The sequence below is a fragment of the Nipponia nippon genome, unplaced genomic scaffold (genome assembly GCF_047370975.1).
Source record: "Nipponia nippon isolate SJK-2023a ecotype South Korea unplaced genomic scaffold, ASM4737097v1 scaffold_5, whole genome shotgun sequence".
Taxonomy (NCBI): Eukaryota; Metazoa; Chordata; class Aves; order Pelecaniformes; family Threskiornithidae; genus Nipponia; species Nipponia nippon.
The window spans coordinates 50,962,322-50,983,130 of record NW_028262369.1 but is presented as its reverse complement, the minus strand read 5'-3'; the positions used below and the strand labels follow the sequence as shown (position 1 = coordinate 50,983,130).

Below are 20,809 nucleotides of genomic sequence, written 5' to 3'. Positions count from 1 at the left end.
GGGGATGAGAACAGCTGCTGGATTTATCGCACCCTGGGACCCTCGATTTGTCAAGGGCCGGAGCGGCAGCCCTGACACTGGCACGGGTGAAGACGAATTTCCATTCAGCGCAGTTCGCCTTCCGACTCCATTAATCCTCAGGGTTCAGATGATGAATTTCTTTCTTTTTTTTTTTATTATTTATTTTCCCTCCAGCGTTCCCTCCCACTGCCCTGCTACAGCACAGAAAGAGCCGAACAGATGGTGCTTTGCAGGGAAGCTGGAGCGCCCATGAGGATACAGAGCCTGCCCACTCCGCGGCCACGTGGCCACAAGTGCTTGGAGAAGCCTTGATTTCCTCTGGGAGAGGCAGTGGCAATGATTTTAGTATTCCCAGTGGGTGGGTGGATGGATGGATGGAGAGGAGCCGAAGACTAACGGGCCGTTTAGTGGGGAGACTGTGCTCAAACCGATCAACACGGCACCGACCGCTGCCTCCAGCCTGGAGGAGAGCGGGTCCCGCGGTGTGTCCCATCGGTGAGTCGGTGCCTTCAGACCATGCTGCCGGCTGGCCTCCACTTAACCTCCGATTAAACCCGGGGTCGGTGCCGATCGGAAGAAGGCAGGATTTATAACCTGCAGCAGGATGCAGTTTGACACCGGCTGTAATCAGGAGAGCTGTCACCACAAGGACAGCTGTCAGGCCACGCCGGCTCATAAAAAGGGATGGAGACACCCTAAAAGCAGTGGCTGTCTCGCTGGCCTTGCTCACGGGATTTAACCCTTCCCTCGACAGCCTCTAACAAAAGGGAAGGTCTTGTAAAGACACCGCTCTGCTCAGTACCGCCAGAGACAGTTTTCAGACAAGCTCTCTTGCCTCTCTGCTGCAATTAATGGCTTGGTTACGAAGCGCTTACCAAGATTGTGAGATTTTCCGTGAGTTCTAGTTTCAGGCAAATAAAGCCACTTGAATCAAAACCATTCACTCATTTAAGAAGCTGTTTTCAAGATTGGGATGATTTATGACCAGATCAGCTAAGTACGGGAATGAGGACAGCCTGGGTGCAGCCCATGGTCAAGCCAGGGGCAGCAGGGACCTGTGTGCCAGTGACCCAGAGAGGCTTCCCCAAAGGGAGGGGAGCTGGGGAGCTGGGACAACACTCAAGGGGAAGAAAAAATTTTAACACTTAAAACATTTGGGAAAAAAAACCCTGGTAAACTGTCATTATAGAAACGTCTGAGCTGGCAGGGTGGATCAGAGAAACTCTTTCTGAAATAATGTTAGTTAAATCGGTTATGTTTGTTTGCTTGTGTTAAACAATCAGCTTCAGCCACCAGCCAGAGGGATCCACCTGCAAATAATTTACATTGAGGTGATGCATCCATCCTTTACTTTCCCATATTGGACTTGCTTGAAGCAGGTGCTCCTGGATAACTTACACATATGCCATGCTTTTGCACAACCTACTATAATCCACTGTGCACCCCTTGGTAGGCAGATGTCAGTGCCGGCGTTGGGAGCAGGGGAGAGCATTTTCCCAGGAGAGAGAAAGCCCAAAACGTGGAATGAGCTGGGCAGAGAAAGAGGCAACGTGGCATTAAGTGCTGTCATTCCGCGGACACTGCTGCACTAAGCAACAGATTTGCTACTTCAGTCAGAATGATAAGAATTTGAAAAATAAAGTATCCTACAGGAAAGATCACATGGGGAGAAATCGTACATTATTGTAATTACAGTCTCAGTTCAGGGGCCCTGGAATCTGGTAGCTTAGATCCAGATCCAAATGCTGTGCCTTGGACTGATGGTCTGCAAAGAAATTTTGCCATCCTGCTAATGTACTTGTGGAGAGATCATAAGAGAGAAAAAGACACAAACACTTCAGAATGACAAGTATGCTCTTAGTTACACAGTGACAGGCATTGAGAGAGTATAAAATAATAACTGTGTATGTCTTAATTTTGGAAAAAAATATGATACAGATTAAATCGATACTTTTTTCCTATTCCCTGTACATCAGCACTGCATGTGTTACTTCAGTCTCCACTTTTCTCATCTGGAGATACGACAATGTTTCAATTAAAAAGACTGCTATAAAATCGTGTGTCTAATTAGCATGTAATTGTAGGAGGGACACAAACTGTATCTTCGCTCTGCTGGTTTTGGTAGTACAGAAGCTGCTGCTCTCTCAGCTGCAATCAAACAGGTTTGTCACCAGGGCATGTGGAGGAGAAGGCCATCTTGCTCGTCCCCTTCCCCCCACCTGCGTAACCCGCTAAAGCCACCACAGACCCTCCTCTCAGCCCCCCGATGGCCAAAGGAGTTAGCATCCCCTAACCAGAGCCACTCTCGGGTCTGGAGGCAGCACAACCGCGTCCTGGAGACACAGGCGCACAGGACAAACTCTGCAGAAAGCGCATCATTAACTGGGGGAGAAGGAAGGCTTTAAGGTGAAATTTGCCGAGGAGAACGAAGGGAGGACAGCGGTCTTCCTCGCTGCTTCTCCCAGGGCTCTTATTCATACCATGCTGGGATTTGCTCGTGGAGGTAGATGCTGGTTAATCAAATCCAGCTTCCCTGCTCATATTTCTGCTGAAATTTGCTTTCTGTACGCAGACCATTTACTCCAGCTGCAAATCCATCCTTTTAAGAGGGAACAACCAAGCTGAAAGGCAGCTTACCATAATGGAGTGCAGTCTGGCCTTCCCCGTCCTGAAAAAGAGAGAGACTTGATTTTAGAGGTGTAGGTAGCATCGTGGGGATGCAGGTAAATCCCATTTTTAAATAAATAAGCTGAATCACAGCATTATTTTAATTGACTAGATAAACAGCCCAGGACACCCAGCTACCTGGCAGCCAGGCTTTGAATCATCATCCACCATCAATCCGTATTGATGGATAATCAATACCTATCCACGCATACGAGTGCGTGTACCACGTCATGACACGAGTATAATTCAGTTCATAGCGTTATCACTTCCAGCCCATAAAAATGAAGGATTTCAGTCCAACGGCCTTACTTTGGGACCCTCACTAATCCTGATACTTTAGTGCAAGATGCTTCTGTGCAAGCCCAGCCTTGGCCAGCTACTCGAGAGAAGGGTAAAGCACCGGGATGCTGGCACAGCTCAGTGTGCTGCACTCTTCAGCACCAGGGAGCACACAGGGGAAAACACTACTTTTCCTCCAACTGAATAAATCTTAGGTCCTTGCTCTTCGGAATTCAGGTCTGGACAAAGGCGGACCCAAAGCCCAAGTAATTTCTGTTGGGCTGCTGGTGTCCCTGCCGTATCAGGGTGAGGAAAGGGCTATGCACAACACTCAGGAATGAGAGCCGGTTGCCGAACTCATCCTTGTGAAACACCTGCTGCACAAAGGCAAAGCAAACCACACGATTTGAAGATGTCAGCACACAGCTCCCTCTTCAAGCGAACACGTACGCCACTGCATCAGCTGCAATGGTTTGGGAAGCACGTCCCGCAGCGCAAACCCAGGCACCGCACCGCGCTGCAGCCTCGTCCTGCCACAAGAACAGGTGAAATAACAGAAGCAAAGAATTACTGGCCCCTTTGCTTTCACTACCCCACCAGGATTAGCCTCTAATTCAGTTCTTTGCCTCCTTAATTTATTTGCATCTGTTTATGGAGACTTAAGTTTTTAATTACCATCATCTTTGGGATTAAGGTGCAAATTCTACAGCCTGCCGCGGATTCTGGAGCAGGCGAAAGGGAAAAGAAGAACAGGAAAAGAGGTAGAAATCCCACCCATTGCTGTTTGGGGACTTCTGGTTTCCCAGCCTGTTATTCTGTTTGATATTAACCCTACTCTGCTGAGGAACTAGGAATGACTTGTGTTCCAGGGTGGAAGGCGCCATGCTTTGCTCTGGGACTCCGCACCAACACAACAACCACAGGAGCAACATGGACAAAAGAGAAAAGTCAGATGTAACGGGCATCTGCTGCCTAAACATCCCTTTCACGTCTTTGCTGGGGAAAATGTGGGGGGTGGGATTTTTCCTTCCACGTGCCGCTATGCCCCCTTCGTGGCACTCGTGCCAACATTTGGAGGCACCTCATTTCAGGAGCCTATTTCTGCCCAAACTGTGGGGAGCGTAATGCAAATGGGTGTCCTTAGAAGATACTGCAAACCAAGCAACTGAAGGAATCAAGGACAGCATCCATTGATTATTCCACACTAATAAGGTAACCGATCTGAGCCAGAGCCCCTGAGCGGTCCTTAAGCACATGCCTGCTCGGAGGAGTGACAGGGCCGGCACTGACTTCAGCAAAATACGGAGCAGGGCTGGGGAAGAAGAGGCGGGAGCGCTACAGATGAGTTATTGGAAAGGCAGGCTTTCAAATATGCAGGTCGTATGTGTGCTGGGGGATGGGAAGCCAGCTCCCCTCCACATCACCGCCTTCAAAATTGTAGCTTCAAAACCTGCAGGTGAATGGGATTGGAGATGTGCAGCAGAAATCCCTTTCCATGGGAACGCTTTGCTGCAAAGCTCCTTATAAAATACGTAGGACTGCTCCAGGAATACTACGGCCATTTGTTCCTGTTCCAAAGGCCTGCATAAAGCACTGCTGCTTCAGCAGCAGGCTTTGGGCTAACGAGGCTTTTTATTTCTCTTAGATGTACTTTCTGGCATTTATGGGGCTAAAAAGAGAGCGCAAGTTCCGGCACACGAAATGCATCTCTTTAATCCCAGTGTGGTTTTTAAAAAGTACTATTAATCCAATGTTATGCAAACATTGTTTACACTTTACTTACGCTGTGGATTTTTTTTTCCCCTTTGAGCCTGACGGCTGGCCAAATGCTATTTGTTATACTTCTCAGATGTTACGCTATTTTCTCTGTGACAAATTTTAATCCAGGTAAATGGAAAAAGTTGTAGTGTGGTCACTCACTAAGGGCCTTGAAATGTCCTCAGGAGGCTGCTGATCTCAATCCCTCTTTGCTTTGGCTTTTTGGAGCACCGTGGCTAATCGGAGCCCGACGTGCCCGGCGGCTCTGTGCACAGCACACAGCTCCAGGTACGGCAGCGCTGAGCCTTCAGCGCAAAATGGTCACACCTGGAAACTAATCAAAGACGGGCCATGAAAGTGAGGATTACAGCTCCCATTGTGGAAATTACGTGAGATGAATATCGCCTACCAGGTGCTGGAAATGTGCGTTTTACAATGAAACAAGATGCACAGAAGTGGTCTTAAGATGAATTGTAGCTGGCCTTGATGCAAGGGATATTTCTGGATGTGTGGTAGAAAGCAGCGGTTTCTGGAGCATCCTAGGCAAGGTGTGGTGTGTCCTTCTCCCAGGATGTGCCTCTCTTCGGACGAATGACCCCAAACGGTGAGTGGACAGGGACAGCCTGCCACAGCCTCTGTCCTCACCCTGCTGCACCCTGCCCAGGGCACCAGCAAACGTCACCGGCCCAGCCCGGGATCGCCGGCACCAGATTGCCATGTCGCAGCCAGGAGCGCATCCTCTGCAGCCAGAAGGAACGCAGAGATGCTGGTGGTGATCAGATGGACCGTTTTGCTCATCTGGCTTGCAAGCGGGGGCAGCTACTTTTTCTCCATTGGAACCCATCAGAATACTTGCACTGAGTTGGAGGGGGATGTTTGTTGTGGTTGTTCACTTCTGTCTCCAATTTAGCTTTCAGATTATGGAAATTTAAATCATACAGAACTGCAAGTACAACAAGACCCAGAGTCTATCGGTCCACACTGAAACCAATAATTTGATAAATCTGTAATGTAAAAACCTGAATACTGTAACCAGCTGTTTCCAAACTGAGCCTATGGAAAGTTAGGTAATCACGGTGCATTATCATTTCTGTGCTAAGACATGTTAAAAGAAATTAGAGACTTTTTTTTTTTCCCAATACGAGCTTCTGTAGCATGACAGAAGCACAAAGAGAAGGTGTTGAGTAGGGGAGCTGATGTCAGGGAGTGCAAAAGAAGATATGGGCAGCTCTGGGGCCAACGCTGAGCTCTGCTCTATGCTGGGATGCCTCCGAGAAATGCCCTTTCAACATCACACATCAGCTGGAATAATGTCAACGCAACAGGTTAAAAATAAGGAAATCAGAGCTCTGATTCAGTGAACTTCAACACAGAAGTGGCAAAAGGCCAGGCTCAAAGCAGTAATGCGTGTTTCTGTACAGCTTTGCTTTCGGCTTGCAAGGCACTGGCCAGTACCTGTTCCAGAGCCCTGTTAGCAATACCCTGTCTACAAAAAGGAGGAGCTCATGGAAATGGCAGAACCCATACAGGCAGACAGAAGACGATCAGAAAGGAAGGAAAGACCATTACACACGCAAATGTAGGAGTGGGCAGTCCCACACACGCAAGGTACTGACCAACAACAGATTGATTCCAAGCTTTCCTCTTGCCTCCTAACACCATGTGCCATCCCTGGCGCCTTTTACAGCCTCCTGGCACATCTGGCCACGGCAGGATGACAGCCGAGCTGCGCAGCCTTCAAGGGAAACGAGAGTGTTTCCAAATACTTCTAAAATAAAACCAGATGCCCACGTCTACCAAACTTATCAAAACAAAGATGGTACAAAATCACTGGTACCTTTAACATCCATGGTCTGCGACAGATGTCACTCAATGAAAATCCAACTACCAGTGGGTAACTTATTGGATAACAGGATTTTGTTCTGCTTCTGAGAAATTTAAGCAAGAGAAATGAGAGAAGATGGACCGAGCGCAGATGGACCAACTGTCTTATCCGTTAAGTGGTACTATGGCTACTGCACGTCAATTTTGTCTTATAAGTGACAGGATTATATCGGTGTTTCCATCCCATGTTCACTCCTTGGGAATTTCTGTACCCTGCTTAACCTAACACAAAGTTTCTGGACTGAGGGGCAGAGACATGGAAATAGCTTGGCTGAGCCCTGCTGAGATGCTGCACATGCTATAAAACGCGATTCCCGCTTCCCCGCCATGGCCAGCAGACCTTGACGTGCCAGTGTTTGATTGTGCTGGTTTCACGGGACAGTTTTTAAAGCAGTGTTATATAAACATTGATCTTCCAGACCTGCCTCACTTGCTCTCCAAGCTGCGTACAGAAACCTCTGCGAGCAGGAGGGTGGCCCTAAGGGAGACATCGTCTCTTCCTCCATCTCACATATTTAGCACAAGTACAGAAAGAGGAAAAACAAAACCATGCTGGTTAGCTGGGCAAACTTTGGTCCAGCTAGGCCCCATATCAGTGATGAAGCTGGGGCTGGACAGCTGCGAGGGTCTGCGAGGGACCCCATACCTCCTCGAGTGCTGGTCCACACCGAGACCTCATCTCTGTGCCTTCAATCACACCTCCAAGCACAGACACCGTTAGCGTGAAAAGCACAGCAGAAAACATACACACTAACCTCTCCCTTTTGAGGGATAGCACATGCACTCTTTATTTTAAGGCAGTCTTTCCCCCACATCGCCTCTTCTTTCTGTTCATTTGTGGCACCTTCTAAGGTGCACGCTTGTTCCCATTGACAGACTCCAAATGTTGGCAGGGATCGCAGGAGATAAGACCGATGAGGTGATAAGAGTGTTTAACAGCACTGGGTCCTGGGCAGCATGGATGGGCCGGAGAGAAGATAAATATTTACACCACATCTTTAGAAGGTGAGTGAATAAAAAGGGCTAGAATAATACAGCTTCTGAACAAGCACCGGTGCTTAGGAGCTGTGAATATAAATCTCTGCAACCTCATGACACACACTCACTCAAGCCAGGGAGATGAAAAATAGCAAGAAAATACTTCCCTCCACTTTAAAAAAGGGTTTTATTTCTCATTTATTTCCACTTTAGACTTCAACTTCCCAACAATTTACTTTAACCTCATCATCTTCTTTTTTCCTCTCTGAAATTTTATCCCCAAGATGACTGAGGGTGAGACTACGGCTAAAAGCATACCAGAATTTACATGCTAATACTCACGAATACGTAAAACCAGGCAATGCGAGCTAATGTAACCAGTCCAAACTCCACCAGACAACTCAGTGGATGGCCCCAAGACAGCCTTTATTTTCATTTACATGCTGCTTTTGCAGACAGCAGCCTGGATTTGGACCTGTACATTAATACATGTAAAATGAATGCTTCTCCAGCTGAAGCAGATAGACAAGTGGATCTCTGCGTGTGCAAATGCTGGCATAGAAAAGCAATGGTTTAGGTTGAAATTTGATCCTGTTCTTTTAAAATCCCTACCTTAGACCAGTGTGCACCCACATGCACCTAGACTTTTGCTTTTAATTGCCTGCTGAGCCTTAAAGCAATACCAGAGGCAGCGTAATTTGAGAAATAAGACCATCTAACAGCTTTGTGGAGAACATCTCGAGTCCCAAATAGCTCCGACCCTAGGAAAATGAAGCAGATTTTTATGTTTTCTACCCATTTTTCAGACTGGGTGGCCCATACAAAGATAACTGGTTAGCTAATGTTTGTGAAGTGCTTGTGAGGTTACGGTTGTTAATGCCAAGTGTAGGCTGTTGTCAGACATGATGATCTGTGTCCTTGGTAGCAGCTCAAAGGCGGCTCAGGCATTCCCCAAGGACCGATGCCGTGGGACACAGGATGCAGAGCAACCTCTGGCAGAAGCAAAACCAAAATCCACGCACTGGTCACAAGCAGCTCTTGTTTGGGGATGGCAAATAGCCCCAGGTAACAAGTGCAGGGCTTGGATATCCCACGTTTGGTTCCCCAATTAACTCTTCCACCTCCCTTGCACGTGGGTAGGCTTGGCAGGCACCCCTCTCTTACTGAGCTGTCCCTCTCCAAGAGCTCTCCCCTCTGCCCCCTTCCTTCCATTCAGACCTTTTCCTGCACTCTGCCAGGCAGAGGATGGAAGGTGCTAGACAGATCTTTATCATCACCTCTTGGGCCCCTCTCCAGAGCCTACCGCCAGGCTATCATTTGGCCTGTCTTCTAAGTGCCTCACAGATAAATTAGATCTGCATAGAGAAGCAATTATTACATTTCTAATGGCATGGACCCTTACAGCACAATCTGCTACCGAAAGGCAAAGAAAATTGCATTAGCTTTTGTTTGATTCAAAATTATGATCAAGGGAAAGGGGATGTTGAAGCCCTTTAAAACCAAGTCTCCGAGCCAGGGATCTTTCTGTCTGGGGACCTCCCTATTCATTTTCGCTGCCTGAGCTCATACTTGTGGTTCATTTAGGTGCACTAATTTGGAGGAGCCCTCCACTTGCAAAGCTGCTGTTAAAACCAGATCTAAGAAAGCTCAGAAAGAATACGATGCCCAGGAACTGCCACTCGCTCCCTCCTGAAGCCTGCATCTGCTAATGCACCCAAACGCGACCGGCCCGAGGAGTTCAGCGTGCCAGGGTTACGCTAATCCCTCATCGCCCTCGTTTCTAACTGGTGGTGTACCTAAATTTCCAAGTGCAATTTCAATGGGATTTATCACATCTACTATCATCAGCATGTAGTGCTGCTGGCACAGATACAGACTCTCAATATCCCACTGCAGACACGGCTGTCTTTAATTGCAGAACAAACTGATTTCTGAATCTACACAGCGGCTCTGAAACTCTCCGGGCTGTTCTCCTATTGAGCATTTTCACCCCAATTTGCAGCCGGCACTCTGAGCGCAGCTGTGTATTTGTACGTACGTATTTATAGGTTTCTCCAAAGAATATTTGCTACTGCTTGTTACTTCCAGCATCAGGCACCTTTCTGGTCATCAAACAAGCGTGTCGGTGCAGTATAAAAGCTGCCGGCAAGCTCCAGGCTCCCTCAGCCCAGGGATCAAAAATGCGTGTGGCAAGAGCCATTGCCTAGAGCTGTAACAAGTGTCACAGCGCTGCGGCCAAGCCAGCCTCCAACAAAACCATGCAAGTGCAACCCCAGGCTGCAAACAGGACCATATTCCTAAGGGCAAGATGCTAAAATCTCTCTTCTCAGGGTGCTTCCCTGCCCCCTCCTCACGTAAAAGTTAGTAGCTCTTGTACTGCTTTATCACTTCAGCGTGGCTGAGGCAGATACCTGGTTATTTAAGGGGCAGGATAAATGGGCTGAGACAGCTTTCCCATCCCCAATTCACTAGGGAACGCTTGGAAATTCCACCTGACACCGGGACCGCGCTGTGCTCTTAAACAATCTCCCGTCTGATCCGATTGTTCCCCAGTGGGGAGGCAGGCTGCAGCTCGCTCAAGAGTCATTGATTGGATTAACAGCCTAATTCCCAACAGATGAATAGAATACTGATGTCTTGTCAGCCCACATCATAGAAGGAAAACACAATCTGCTTCTACAGCCCCAAAATTTAACCCTTTGCTTCCCCGCTCCCCTTCCTCAGGGCACGGGGCTGAACGCAGGGGTCCGGCACTTTCAGCTTGAGATCCTACCCATTTGAATGAGAAAAGATATATTAACCCTTGGGATGCTTTGCCTAATCACCTACATGCCATGGGATCATACATTATTTTCCGTAAGGTTGGTTTTGCAAGAAGCCCTCTTTTCACCCTTTCTAGACAGAAGAGATTTATACCCGGGACCTTAATTTTTTTTTTTATTCTCTATTTTACCACCTGCCATTAAAGGAAATACTGTGTGCTTCACAGTAAGCGGTTGAAAATTCATTAGCTTAACAATATTTATTCTGAAATATACAGATATTGAACGTTTTCCGAGTCTATCATTTGATTAGGAGGACAGACCTGCCTGGAGAGGAGCCTCCAGCCGCGCTGCAGGAGAGGCATCGCTGCAATGCCCTCTCCCTCCAGCATCTCTTGGCAAGCCACGGGGCAGGGGAGAGAAGCTGGGCACATCATTTGCTCTTGGAGAGCTCCCGTTCTCCACCTCCTAATGGAGACACTAATGTTTTCTTACCTCATAGAAAGACCGTGATAAGAAATTAATTGCTACTGGTCAAATGTTCACTACTACAGAAGCAGGACCGTGTGCATATTAAAGAGATTCTCCACGAACAAAATTTATTTATGGACTCCTTGGCACTGTCTGCATTTATTTCCTTGCTCAGGAGACAAGAATAAATAAAAATCATCTGATTTTAAGAAATGTATTCAAAATGACCTATTTTTTTCTCAGCTCATTGGGGTCCTCATGCTGTGGGTTTCGTTTCTTTCTAACAGCCACCTTTTATGCTTGCATTTACAAAACAGGCAGATACACATTTAAGTATTGTCATTTTTCAGCAGCAATCCTAGACTATATAGAAATAAGAGCTACAGCACTCATGCCAGGACTGTAACCCATATTGAGAGGTGGCCTCTGGAGTAACTCTGCTCCAACAGTCTCGGTGGCAATGGCTTACCAACTCTTTAACTGTTTTTCCCACCTCTGCAGGGTGCGCATCACCTGAGATTAGCCAGGTTGCTCTGTGAAACAGAAATAAGATATTTCCAGTTTCGTTTGGATTTTACAGTTCGCATGCAGGATGGAAAAATTCCCTCCATCACTCCTTAATTCTAAAAAACTAATTAGCCCAGCACTAACCAACATGACGAATAGGAGAGAAAGCATGAAAGGATGGAGGTGCACACTGGTTTTTTTTTCCTCCTTTTAACGGTACCTGTTAGCAATGACAGTTTTCCAGACTTCATCATTTCACAGCATTAATAGGCATATAAAAATTTGCTAAGAGACGGACTGAAAGAAACAGGCCCTCCCTCTTCTGGCTGCCAATACATCAACCCTACAGAGAGCCCTGTCTTCAGAGAGACGCAAGGTGCTCCATGTTCACAACAGAGGCACGGGGAGGCAACAGCATGCATTAATGACAGAGCTGCCTTAACCAAAACAATTAGCGAGAGATGCTGCATTGACTCAAACAATTCAATTAATGCAGTGTTAGTGCTAGTATTTTAAAGTAATTTGAATTATTAGCTCCTTTTACAATTTGAAACCATAATGTTTCGTTTTCATCCCAGATGTGAATTGTTCCAGAATGGCAATAATAAGTCAAATGATCCCTGTCCAGTCCAGCCCCTGTCCTGGCTGCATTGTATATTCACGAATCCAGGGTAAGGATGGGGACTGGGGCAGTTGTGCCCTGGAACCAGCAGACTGCAGGTTTTATAAATACATACAGAAATAATTAAAATCTAAGGGGTTTAGAAGGGTTAATCTCCTTTAAATAATCTCTGCCACAAAGCCTGTAAAGTCACTGCTGGCACCGCGCCCGCATGGGACCGGCTGTCGGATATCAGGACAGCACGTGTGGATGGGAGCAGAGAGATTAAGTGGAAGTGGTGCCGCGGCGGCCCATCAGACGGGCTGCTCCCCCGCGCGCGGCTCCCCCGCTCGCTGCCGAGGGGCTGGGAACGCCGCGAGCAGGATCGGATCCAGCGCCAGCCAGCAAGTCAACATGCCCCTTGCTCCACCTGATTAAAGAGAGAGAAGGGAGCTTGATTAGGCTGCTAAACTTAGCAGGTTGGACGGGAGACAGCGGGAGCCAAGAGCGTTGCTGCCACTGCTCAGTTCACCTGAGCCCTTTCTGACTTCAAGGCAAACGGTGGCTTGTATTTATTTAAAGGGATTCGTGACTTTGGAAATAACCGCTTTTCATAAGCAGGCTTGAACCCACATCCCTGGGTGGCCAAGAAGAAGTTGCACTTTTAATTGTCACCTATAATGGACTCAGAGCTGCCACTCCGTGTTTCAGGATGTCCTCTTCGTATAAAGCGTCCTTCTAAAGCCAACAACTGAGTGGGCATTAGAGATGAAGCTGGGAAACCACCCCTGGGTGGGCTAAAGCAGTGCCCTGTCTGAACCCACAGTTTGATTTCCGCTGACTTGGGCAAAGGCAGGGTCAGCTGAAACCCCCAGGAACCCTGCAGCAGCGGCTGGAGCCTGGCAGGGAGGCCGCAGCATCGGGACGACTGCAGGCACGGCTGCAATAAAAGCACAGCCATGTCGCACGTGGCAATGCGCCGCAGGAGGAGCAGAGGTGCTGCTAACGGCCTAGGGATCTTCTTCTCTTTTAAGTCAGTGAGGATTAAGACTCTGGAGACTCTGTTTTGGTCTCATAAACCTTCCTTGGCTTGGTGTGCAAAATCAAAACTTTCCACGTTGAGACGGTCTGAATCATCCTCTGAACTCATTAAATGAGATCTGGATTTTATTAAGCCAGGCTTGAGGAAGCCTGGGGTAGCAGGGGAGCTGAGTTACAGTGGCCCATGGCTCTCAGCTTGAAAGGCCCTTCTTTTTTTTTTCTGCTCTTTTAGAACAAACCCGGTGCCAGGGACCCTGCTCAGATATTTCAGAGCATCTCAGGATAGGGCTGTGCCCTGCAGCCTCCAGACAGCCTTTCCTTCCCAAGCACGCCTGTTTCTTAAGCATGATGACTCCTCTTTGTGGCTAATCTGGAATTAGAGAGGACGTTCGCACACTCACAGCCGTCTGCCAGAGGGAGAAGGCATCAGAGCCTGGATCCTGCCCCGAAGTGGACCGCTGCCAGGGAGAAGCCGACTGCATGTGTTGACTTAAGAAGCTCCCGTCTCATCACCTCAAAGGGTTGCTGTTTTTGTGACATCCAACAGCCTTTTAGCAGCCTCCGTGAATTGTATTAGTAGCTGATTTACCGTTTCTTATTTTATAAGGCAGTAAGCCGCTCTTTCATTTGGTCAGCCACCACCAAGTACAACTACACATTAGACTCTGAAAACTCCCCTCTCAGCCTGCGATCATTAGGACTGTTCCCTGATGGAAGAAAGGAGAAATAAATAGAGAGGGAAAAGGTTTATTGGTGCTGCTTATTCACAGAGAGTCAGGTTTCAAAACAGCTCTTAATAAAGTGCCAATACTAAAGAAAAAAGGAAAAATGTCTGGAGAAAACTGGCTCAGGACATCAAACTGTATCAGTAACTGGGATTTCTCGATGCAGCCACAGGGCTGTTAAAATAAAGCTGAACTAAGTACTTGCAGTTTGGTCTGTCATTACTCATTTAGTGAGATGCAAAATTGATCTTCACTTTAAAGGGCTCTTTCAAAGTCTAGAGGCAGTGCTTGCTCCCTCCTTGTGCTGTATAATAGAGCTACTCCTAATGCAATTCAGCAGGATCTGAGGGCAACTGGGGAAAACCGTGGCCAACTTTATAACAGACAGATTTATGTTCAGGGATGTCCTGCTTTTTGAATGAGTTATTCTGCACAGGGCAGGAGTAACAGGTTCGCCATTCATGGGTCGTACAAGCGCGGCAGAAGGTCAAGTTCCCCGGTGGTGCTCAGTCTGAGCCGACGGCTGGGGCTGCCATCACATCTGGGGCTGAGCTGAGCGGGTCCGTCCCTTTTCCTACTAAAGCAGCCCAGGGAAGCCCACTGGGAGCCGGACATCTGCCCCCAGCACCCAGCACTGGGACCAGCCCGTTTCGCACTGGGCGGACGGCTGGGGAGGAGCAGATGGCAGGTACTGGTGGTGGCGACCGACGTGGGGGCAGAGCTGAACCAGTGACCTCGAGGTGAAAGGCTTCGTATCTCCCATTATCAATCCCCAGAGCCCCCTCTGAAGTAAGTGTTGATACATTAATCTTTCTGACTGATGGGAACAAACTGCAAATACAACGTTCCATGGGGGCAACTTTATTTATTTTGAGCCAAAATGATGCTTAAAAACATAAAGTTAAGGGCATGCTTCGGTTTCGTTCTTTCATCAGAAATGTTACTAGCTAGTGCCATCCTTTTTCCCTTCCAAGTACCAAATTTAAAGAGCATGTCATCATGCGTTAGTCTCTGAGCACAGCCCCAGCATGGATTGCAGCAGTAAATAATAAACCGGTGTTTGCGCTTCCTCCTGTGCATGCTATCCTCCTAAATAGTTTAATAACAAAGGAGTATATTTAGGAGTGCTGCTGGAGTGCCTCGATGAACCATGTCGTATAGGATAAATACCTCCACATCAGGACACTTTTCAAAGCCATCAGGCAGAGGGGTCAGTCTGTTGTGGGTTTTTTTAAAACTGCACAAGCTAATGCTTTAAGAGTGTCTTGATGGAATCAGGGAAATTGGATTGTCCCCCCATTTGCTGGCCTAAAACAAGCCTTTTTTTATTTATCCCATTAGAGGAACACAAGGGAAACCTTTTAAATGTCACTAAAATTTTCCCTGCATTGCAAAACCCAGTCAAAAGGGTTTTAATTTTCCCTGAGACCTCTTAAGTAATGCAGTATGTCAAGGTTTAATACATTGCGCGTAGGGGATTGTCTATATGCTGTGCTGTTTCACCAGGGTGACTCCGTAGGGTCGGTCCTGTTTGCTGGATTTGGTCCCTGCCAGCACCGAGCTGCTCAACTAGCCCACACCGCCTTAGATCAGTTCTGGTGAAACAAATCGGCAAGCGATAACGAGATGAGATGTGCCTTCCCTTGGATCAGTCTGAGACTCCCAAAAATTCAGCAGTGCTGGTCACTCCCCAGTAATTTTGTTCTGTGAGTTGGGGCTCTCCGGTTTTGTGAGCGCCTGTAATTTACAGGCTTTATTTACTTATCTAGGGGACTAGAGAGACTTGGCTAGAGGCAGGCACATACCCAAGGCTCCAGATTCCCCCGGAGTATTTAATATGACAAACATAAGCTGCGTACGAGAGGCGGAGCCCAGGATTGAAAACTGGCAGCACACAAAGTGCTAAAGCACACCGGCTAAAGACAGCAACCGGGTCACATACTCTGTAAAGGCTGGGCTGGTGCCCACTCAACCCTTGCTGCCCCAGTGGCTGCAGGCATCTGTGCCACAACAGCTCCTCCCGGCCCCTCCAAGCCCATCCCGCTTGTCAGCCAGCCTGTAAACTGGAAGCTACGGGTGATCTGTTCTCCCAGAGTAATCCCAAGTAGTAACGTTTGCTGCTAAAATATACCATTATTTTGCTCCTGCAGGATAAGGGTGTTCTCCACCCGCGCTGTCCCTGTTTCTTTTTGCAAACACGTCGTCATACCACAGCAGAAGAGGACCTGGGGTGCTAAGTCATTTTGGGCTGACTGTGTAATTCTTCCCAGCCCTGGTTTTGCAGGGAGAGGAGGAATTGGAGGGCAATGAGCGTCCAAGATGGGGTATGGGAGCCGTCAGCCTCTTATCCCTGAACTCACACATGCACACTGAGAGTTGGGAAAGGTGGAGAGCCAGGGAGAGTGAGGAAGAGGAGGCAAACCCCAGCCTCTCAACTAGTCACAATAAAACACAGCCCTGAGACTAAGACACCGCCTCCCGATCTTCCCTGTAGGGCCGCATAATCTATTTTACAAAATGTCAAAATTCAGCACGAAAATTGGAAAAAGGGGGGGGGGGGAAATCAGACTGGCTGGTTATTGGACCAAGGGCTGTGTTAAAAGGATCAGGAGGTGGTGGGCCGAGTGGTGGGGGAGGGAATGGGATAAAGTAGTGGGCCTAATCAAATCAGTTTAAAAAGCTGCAGCCTCTCCGAGTTAACCTTGCCAATCAGAGAGCGAGCGGGAGCATGTCTGCGCACATTAAAGCGGGAGCGTGTCCTTGAACCCGCGGCGTACTCCATCCTCCCCCCCCGCGGCCCACGCAGGCTGTGTACCCAACACCCTCGGCAGACAGCCGGAGAAAAGCCCAGGATTAGGCACCCTCCTTAGCCTCGCTCAAGTGGAAGTCACCACGGCAAAGGCAGCTCGGATGCTTCCCTGTGATTAGAGGTGAGCTCGTGGGATTAAGCCGGCAAGAGTTGGAGAAATGTTAAAAAACAAACAAGCAAAAAAAGGAAACAAAAGGAGAAACCCTCCCATTGACAAATGCTGTCGGATTGAGTCTGGCAGCTGTGAGATGCATTACTAACCTTTGCTAATGACTAAGGGCACTGAAGTCACTTTAAAATAAATATTCACTAGGAATTACACGGGTAATCTAAAGGGATTATCTTGCTGCCTTAACAGGTCCATAAACTAAACGTTAAATGGTCTACACAAGTGTTTGCATTAATTTTGACCCAAATCAACCCTTCTGCTAAAAGCCATGGAAAAACAGATTCAATTTTGGAAACCGTGTGTCTGCTCTGAGTTAGCGTTCTTCTAAATTCCCCCAGATCCTCTGTTTTCCGAAGGAAAAATGGGACTGAGCTCTTGGAAGCCAGGAGCCTGCCAGCAGCCAGGGGAAGGCTTTAGCAGAAACACACATTCAGAACATGAAGCAGCAGGCAGAAATCCAGTCTGCCGCATAATCCAGTCCCTGTGGCAAAAGTATCTGTGTTTGGAGTCTTAGCTCCAGCCCTTCTTCCCTACAGAGACAGGGAAAGGACAGCATGCGGAGAAGGAGCTCTGCCATAAACAGTGGCTGAACCCCAACCGTTCAGTGCCTCAGCTTCCCCACCTGTAAAATGGGGAACGTGTCATGTGCCTTCCAGCTGGGGCACTCGTCCCCGTGCCTCAAACTACAGGAGGGGAATTAAGCTGAAGCCGGGCTGTGTGTCTCACCGAGGCTCAGCAGCAGGCAGGTCAGGAGAGCAGGAGTTAAAGCATATGCTTCAACAACAGGGACTGAATTATGAGACGAGAACAGCTCCTGTGCACCAGTCTGCAGCTCCTGACAACAACTTCATTGTCTGCACATGAAAAAGTGTAGCCTAAAAACACACTGATGCCTTAAAGCCACCATATACAATGCCTGAATTGCATCTAATTCCAAAGATCATATCAGACACAAATGGGGAATAAGTGCGACAGAGGAATAAACAAAAGTACATCGATGCTTCCTTCCAGCAGGCATTTCAGACCCAGCCTTAGAAAAAGGACTCAGGGTTTTCCTCATTTCCCAGCCCAGGCTGCAGGCCAGGGAAGGCACCAGCGTCTTCGGGACCCCTCAGCCCAACAGAAAAGATGCACCTGCAGCCTGTGATCTGACACACTGGACACGTGCCCGCCTTGCACACCTATGTAATGCTTTTTAACCTGGACCCCTTAGCCTGTACACCTGAGTCGGCCAGTGTGCACACTTCTGAAGAGAGCTTTTTCTCTAAGGCATGCTGAATTCATTTTAAGAACGCATCAGGACTAAAGGAATTGAAGAAACACAAACTCCTTTTCAATCCCACTGCTCCTGCACAATCTTGTACGAGGGCCCTCTTGTAGCAAATCAGGAGAGCGAGGGACACGATCAGGCTGCTTGAAGCACAGAAATACGCTACACCAATGGATCTGAAGAAACCATATCCCTGGAGCCCTTCGGGGTCCACTGTACAACTTAGGGAAAAGAAGAATCAAAGACACTGGGAAGCTGGCAGAGAAAATGCGCTGCAGAAAAAGATCAATATTTAAAAAGCTCACTTTTACTGGTGGAGGGAAGAAAAACATTTGCAACTGTTATGTTTTTTAAAGACTTCTTCACAATGTTCAGAAGTTCCTGCCTTTTTTTTTTTTTTTTTTTTTTTTAGATTAGAAAAAGGCAGGAAAGTCTTAACCTGGTAAAACCTAATTTCATAGGAGATCTTCTTTGAAAGCCTTGGCAATAGGAGTGGAAGTGCTGTCTATCACCCAGTGAAGGCAGCGCGGGAGGAGTGCTCTAACAAGAGCGTTTTAAACTCAAATGCCAGACCAACATTAGCAGCAAGTAAAGCCCCAATTTTACACAGTCCCAAATGAAAAATCATTCCGCTAAATGAGATTTCTTCCCTCTGAAATACATATTCTTATGAACTCCTAAGTATATGCTAAAATAAATTAACAGATAAAACCTAGGACTTCTGTCTTTAAGGAAGATGAATTCTCCACCTTCCTTTTTAAATAAACAAACAGTTTCAAAGTGTTCTTCATACGTTGTAAAAGAATGATAAAGGGGAATAGATCAACATCCTCCTCACTGACTTCCATCTGCTAACAGCATCCTAAACCAATCTCCTGCAGCTGAAGGAGCCCTGAGCAAACCTGAGAACATCTCTTCGGTCTTCACTAAGCCAGCACTAAAACAAAATACTAATTGCCTAAAAAAGACACAGTTGCTATTTTCACTTCCTATCACAGTTGGCAAGGGCTGGGATAAGGGAGCCTTTTAAAGAGAAGCCACAGGGCCTGGTAGGGCAAACCCCTGTCCACAGGAGCATCCCTGCAGGTACAGGAGAACTCACCCATGGACACCGGCCCCGTGGGCTGGGCTGGGCTAGCAACATCAGCACTTTCTCAGTTGGTGGACAGGTCACACCAGCAAATATATTTGCACTTACCAATGAGGCCTGAAGCCTTAATCAGGGATTCAGAGCACCAGGTTCACTGCAGGATTTAGATTGGCAGAAAGCACATTCATGTTTCCATTAACAGGGAATACCTGTGGAACCTGCTAATGTTAGCTGCTTTGTGCTGCAGCTACCAAGGATGTGCGAGTGGAAAGGGAGACCTCTCAGCAGAGCCAGCCAGCCAGTCAGTCAGTTCTGCTGCAGCCCTCCTCAAAGCAGTATGAAGCCTACTAGCTGTATTAAACTTGGATGTTAAATCTCAGCTGCTTCCAGAAAAGCTCCTCCAGAAAACCATCAATCCATCCAGGATAACTCACCCTACTGCACCTCCTGGTCATGACACAAAGCCTCCCAGCACCTGAAGCTGAATGGAAATGATGGCTCAAGAGCTTCAGTTTGTACTGAACGCAGCAGCCCTGCATACCTAAACGTATCTACCAAGAGCATGCAAAGTTTATGTAAGTAAAGCCCTTCTGTGGGCTGCATCAATGCTTGATGCCTAATGAAGACTGAATTTGGATATGCAAGTGCACTGATTACTCTGTTTCTCAGGGCTGATACAAGCAGCAAGGTAAGGAAAAGCTGCGCAATATCTGGGGACAAAGTGTTTTGGTTTTTTTCCACAGTAGCCAGTTATAGGAGATGCTTCCTAAGGAGAATGGACTTTGACCACCCTTCCTCCTCAGGAAACCTTTTCTACTGTAAGCAGAACTTCTAGTTCAAACACTCCTTTTGCTATTCTACTGCTTGTTCTGCAAAACTTACCCCACATCTCCGTGACCCTGTGAAGGGAGAAGTCCCCAAGTCCCTATGATTTTATGCAGTTGTCGCTGTCATCGGAGCAACTGTGCAACAGCATAAAATTCAAAGATAGATAGCTTCACTTGGTGGCTTTTCACACCTTGAGTGCTCAGGAGACAATACCCTTCTTCGAGAAGAGGCACAGTACTATAGAGCGATGGTACATACTAATTTCTAAAAGAGGATTTTAATCATGCAACGTCCTCTGCAGTCGCACAGAATTTAATCTCATTGCTGACAGTGGGTGATGGGGGAGCATGTTAAGTGGAAAAGTTGTATTCAAGACCTTCTTGCAGATATGTGCTACAGGCAGTCCCTTGGGAGGAAGAAAATGACCCAAACCGGTCTCTCTTGCTGCTGACCACCCTGGCCCAGGGCCCCGACGTATCCCAGCCACTCACAAAGCAGAAATGCAGGTGCGTTCCCAAAGTTCTGCGCAAGGTTCAAGTACGCTTATTAATACAATTAGCATTTATCAAGGCTTACTTTACAGATATTGGTTTATTAATCTAGGCAAGACCCAGGGATATATGCACATAGTATTCCCATGTTAGTTACAGAAACTGAGACACACAAAAAACCCCCCACTGTCTGACTTACTCAAGGTCAAACGAGGAACACAGCCCACAGACAGGATTAGTTTCAGGATGCTGAGCTCCCAGTGCTACGCTGTGATTATTAGGACATGCTGTCCTTTTCCACACTAGGTCTTCCCTCTTCTCGTAAGATCTGCCTTCACCGAAGCCTACGTTTAGTGAGAATCTTGCCCTCATTTAGTAATCTGGGAAGAAAAAATAATGAAGAGCCAAAAGTTGAAAGACATAAGCTGTGAACCGAGACTCTCCCAGCTGCTAAGGAG

The 20,809-nt window shown here is 47.5% G+C and overlaps 1 protein-coding gene across 3 annotated transcripts in view; it reads right to left on the bottom strand.

Annotated features, from left to right (window-relative positions):
• Nucleotides 1–20,809, bottom strand: part of ACBD6 (acyl-CoA binding domain containing 6) — an 88,286-nt gene that overhangs the window by 2,038 nt on the left and 65,439 nt on the right. For all 3 annotated transcript variants that reach the window (XM_087732953.1, XM_087732956.1, XM_087732955.1), the window contains one exon: nt 2,659–2,689. In XM_087732953.1, the coding sequence (XP_087589079.1) occupies nt 2,659–2,689 (31 nt within the window). The remainder of the gene's footprint in view (nt 1–2,658; nt 2,690–20,809) is intronic.